The sequence below is a fragment of the Salpingoeca rosetta genome (genome assembly GCF_000188695.1).
Source record: "Salpingoeca rosetta unplaced genomic scaffold supercont1.34, whole genome shotgun sequence".
NCBI lineage: Eukaryota > Choanoflagellata > Craspedida > Salpingoecidae > Salpingoeca > Salpingoeca rosetta.
The window spans coordinates 339,511-343,783 of record NW_004754900.1 but is presented as its reverse complement, the minus strand read 5'-3'; the positions used below and the strand labels follow the sequence as shown (position 1 = coordinate 343,783).

Genomic DNA, 4,273 nt, shown 5'->3' with positions numbered 1-4,273 from the left:
CAGGGTTGCAGATCCGCTTCAATGGTATTATCTGCTGCTGCCCTGTCGCATCTCTTCATCATCGTTGTTGCCGCGGCTGCCGTGTGTGTTGTCGTTGTCTTTCGGCCGTCTGTGAGATGTTGTCTCTCAACTCACATATTCTCACGTACACCTACACTTAAAATCATAACCACTCATACACACACACACACTCACACATTCTCTCTCCGTTGTCTTTCTCTCCTTTACCTGTCCGGCCACCAGGAGCGAACTTGAGCAGCGGCGCCTGCAGCGCCAGCTCGCCGTGACGCGCACACACACACACACACACACACACACACACACACACACACACACACACACACACACACACGCACACACACACACACACACACATGCGGCCCACTGCAGTGAGCGGCGTGGACTATGAGGGCCTGACGCCGCGGAAAATCGCAATGCAGGCCGGGCACGTCGCCTGCGCAAACTTCATTGCACAGGTGGTGGCAATGGTGGTGGTGGTGGAGCCCGCTTGATGAATGATGTCCATTGCATGTTTGTACTGTAATGTTCGCCGCATGCACACACACACATGTTCACTCACGCACACATACACACACGCACGCGTACACATGCATGTGCAAAGGCGTTGCGGCGGCGGGAGCGCGGGGAGCCGGAGCCAAACTGGTTTGCAGACGACGCAAACACTCGCGCGGCGGGGCAGCAGCAACAGCAACAGCAACGGCAGCAGGCACAGCAACAGCAACACCAGCGACAACAGAAGAAGCAGCCGAAGAAGCGTAAAGAGGAACAGCAACAGCAACAGCAACAGCCTGCCGCTGTTACGGCCTCATCAGCTGTTGCACCGATCGACCATGACGGTGTTCGTGGCGGTGATGGTGATGGTGGAGGTCAGACGCCGCTGCCACGGAAGGGGCGGCACACGCGCACTGCGAGCGCCGAAGAGGAGGAACTCCGGGACGCGTTGGAAGACCTGCAGCAGGTGGGCGGCGGTATTGGCATGATGAGAGAGGGGTGGGGGTGATGTGTTGGGGTGGGGTGAAGATGGAGATACAGTGCACGTGATATGTTCGTGAATCTTTGCAGCCTGATGCCTCCAGCTCGCACCCCTACACACACACACACACACACACACACACACACACACACACACGCACACACACACACACGCACACACACACACACACACACACACACACACACACACACACACACACACACACACACACACACCCGCGTCCCGTCACAACACAGCACATGGCCAAGATGGCGGCTGTTTCGCTGCAGTTGGAGACGATGGCCGACCAGACGCGGAAGAACAACACCACCCCGACACCGGCACCGCACCATGAACACAGACCACGTGATGATGATGATGATGATGATGATGATGGTGGGGAGGTGCGAGCATCGCGTGTGAAGGCACCAGCGACGTCAACAGCAGCAGCAACAGCGGCGGTGATCACGACACCATCAACTGTTGCGATCAGCAAACATGCAGCACCACCTGCTTCACACAAAGCATCGTCATCATCATCGTCATCGTTATCGCCGTCACAGGCAGCGCCAAAGGCGGCAGGGAAGCGTTCGCTGCACATTCAGCCGCAACACATGCGACCACGGGACACCAATAGCGGCGGCAGCGGTGGTGTGGTGAACGGTGGCTCGTTGTCGTCATCGCTGTCCAATGCATCGCGCTCCAACAGCAACCACGGCTACGCAAACAAAACCGCAGCGACAATGACACCACAGCCACAGACAACGACGACAACAACGACAACAACAGCAACAAAGGGTGTGCACCGTGCCGGCAGCGCGGCAGAGGCGGACGCATTAGAGATGCTGTCGCCAATGCATGCGCACGCCGTCCCCGATGTGAATCCACAGCAGCTGCAGCACCGATTGCAGCAGCAGACGCACGGCAGCGCCACACCACCCATCGTCAGGAGCAAGGTAGAACAGGGGAGATGGTTGTGTTTGTGCGTGTGTGAGTGCGTGTGCATGCGCGTGTGCGTGTGCGTGTGCGTGTGCGTGTGTGTGTGTGTGTGCGTGTATAGGTGTGTGCGTGTGTGTGTGTGCGTTGTTGTATGCGGTTGCAGTCCAACGAGCACGTGCGCTTGCATCTTGTTCATGGTGTTCGTTCTCACGTGCTGCTCTCAAACTTGTCCTGGGCATATTTTGCACTGCATCTCTTGTTTGTTTTCTCGTCAACAGCGGCTCATGAAAGCGCAGCGAACCGCTCAGCCAGGTGAGATCGTGGTGGCAGCAGCAGCAGCAGCGGTGGTGGTGGTGGTGGTGGTGTTGGCTTGAATCGCGTTCAGCTCCCAACATCGTGACTCATTCACACACACACACACACACACACACACACACACACACACACACACACACACACACACACACACACACACACACACACACACACACACAGATGCGAAGGTGCGCGCGCTGCGTGAGCGGGAGGAGCAGTTACGGCGGGAGATTTTGGCGGCGGAGCGAGCAGCAAAGGCGGCGCGCAGGGAACAGCGGCAGTTACAGCAGCTGGAGGCATTGCGCAAGCAGGGCAATGTCACAGACAAGCGCACGCGGTTCAATGTGCGTGCGTATTGCGTGTCATGGTGTGTGGTGGCGTGTGGTGGCGTGTGATGGCGTGTGATGGCGTGTGGTGTTACCTGTGGTTGGTGTACGATGACACTGCGACGCTGTGCATCTTGTTCGCCGCTCACACACACATGCACGCACACATGCACACACGCACAGGGCGGTGAGGACGGCAGTGAGACGGACAACACAAGCGGTGATGATGCAGGCGGCTCTCAAGGGCGCTCTGGCTCACTGTCCATATCCAAGGTATTGCTTCGTTGTGTGATGAACATGCATGCTCTTGTTCCTGTCCTGTGCACCTACACAAACACGCACACATGCACATCTGTTGTTGCATGTCACAATCTCACATTGTGCCAACCCCCTTCCCTCACCATCCAACCAACCCCTTCCCTCCTCACACATCCCTCCAACCAACATAGTCTGTGTCTCGCCGCCACCACCGCTGAATCCTTCCTGCTACCAATTTCGTGTACATCATCCAATAAATTTCGACGACGCGACCTTGTGTTCAGTGTTTCTCATCTCAACACAACACAACACAACACACACACCAAACACCGCATCCATCCAACACGTCCACTGCCACTGCACCAACCACGCATCATGTCGAAGTTCATGGAGCTGGCTGACGCGCCCACCAAGGAGAAGGAGGTTGGTGAGAGGGTGGAAACAATGGATGAGAGATAAGCAGCAAGCATGTCCACTGGTGTTTTGTGTTTGATGTTGGTTGTGGTATGTGACAATATCCCACGTGACACTTTTTCTGTTGTGTCTTCCGTTGTTTGTTGTCCTCCTTGCATCTGATGCATGCTTCATTTGGTTATGCATGTTGTAGCTGTACCAGCCCTCGAACCATGCGCGCAAGGGCGCACACGTGGCATCTCTCGCCGAGTATGAGAAGATGTACCGCGAGAGCATCGAGAACCCGGTGAGTGTTCGTACATGTGTATGTGTGTGTTTGTGTTTGTGTTTGTCTGTATGCATGCTTGCGTGTGTGTGCATGTTTGTTTGCGTGTGTATGTTTATCAATGGGTGTGTGGACATGTGCTCTTGACAGCGCATGTTGTTCGATTCCTCTGCGGCACTTTTTATGACCGCGATGACTGTGGCGACATTTGCTGTGCTGTTGTCACACGAGGTTCAACCTCACACCCCAAGTCCACACACTTGCGTACTTGTGTCTTGTGCAATGGTTGCTGTGCAGGAGGCGTTCTGGACGAGGATTGCAGAGCAGTTCCACTGGGAGAAGAAGTGGGACGAGTTTCACAGCTGGAACTACGACCGTGAGCAAGGCCCCGTCAAGATCTCCTGGTTCAAAGGTGCGCTGGTTGTAAGGAGTGGAAAGAGATTCACGTGCGTTGGGGGACTGCAAAGGAGAAACCAAGGCATGGCTGCAAGGGACGCATGCACGCCATCATGTTGTCTTGATGGGTGTGCGTTTTGTGCAACGCTGGCATGAAACCTGTTGCTAACACGTGCGCGCTGTTGTGTGTCGTGTCAGGCGGCCTGACGAACATCTGCTACAATGTGCTTGACCGGCACGTGGAGGCTGGCCGTGGCGACCGCGTTGCCTTCTTCTGGTCAGTGGCGGTGTACATTGGTGTGCCTTGGTAATGTACATTGGTGTGCATTGGTGATGGGTGCAAACAAGGGGGGGGGGAGGGGAACA

At 55.8% G+C, this 4,273-nt stretch overlaps 2 protein-coding genes across 2 annotated transcripts in view; both read left to right on the top strand.

Moving 5' to 3' along the window:
* The window catches only part of PTSG_13093 (uncharacterized protein), a 5,669-nt gene extending 2,566 nt beyond the window's left edge, over window positions 1-3,103 (top strand). The window contains exons 7-13 of the mRNA XM_004988637.1: window positions 391-476; window positions 623-979; window positions 1,252-1,950; window positions 2,212-2,245; window positions 2,429-2,592; window positions 2,758-2,847; window positions 3,024-3,103. Of these exons, the coding sequence (XP_004988694.1) occupies window positions 391-476; window positions 623-979; window positions 1,252-1,950; window positions 2,212-2,245; window positions 2,429-2,592; window positions 2,758-2,847; window positions 3,024-3,050 (1,457 nt within the window). The 3' untranslated portion in view covers window positions 3,051-3,103. The remainder of the gene's footprint in view (window positions 1-390; window positions 477-622; window positions 980-1,251; window positions 1,951-2,211; window positions 2,246-2,428; window positions 2,593-2,757; window positions 2,848-3,023) is intronic.
* PTSG_13092 (acetyl-coenzyme A synthetase) overlaps window positions 3,092-4,273 on the top strand; it is a 6,596-nt gene continuing 5,414 nt past the window's right edge. Inside the window, exons 1-4 of the mRNA XM_004988636.1 lie at window positions 3,092-3,255; window positions 3,440-3,532; window positions 3,809-3,923; window positions 4,106-4,184. Coding sequence (XP_004988693.1) covers window positions 3,208-3,255; window positions 3,440-3,532; window positions 3,809-3,923; window positions 4,106-4,184 — 335 coding nt within the window. The 5' untranslated portion in view covers window positions 3,092-3,207. The remainder of the gene's footprint in view (window positions 3,256-3,439; window positions 3,533-3,808; window positions 3,924-4,105; window positions 4,185-4,273) is intronic.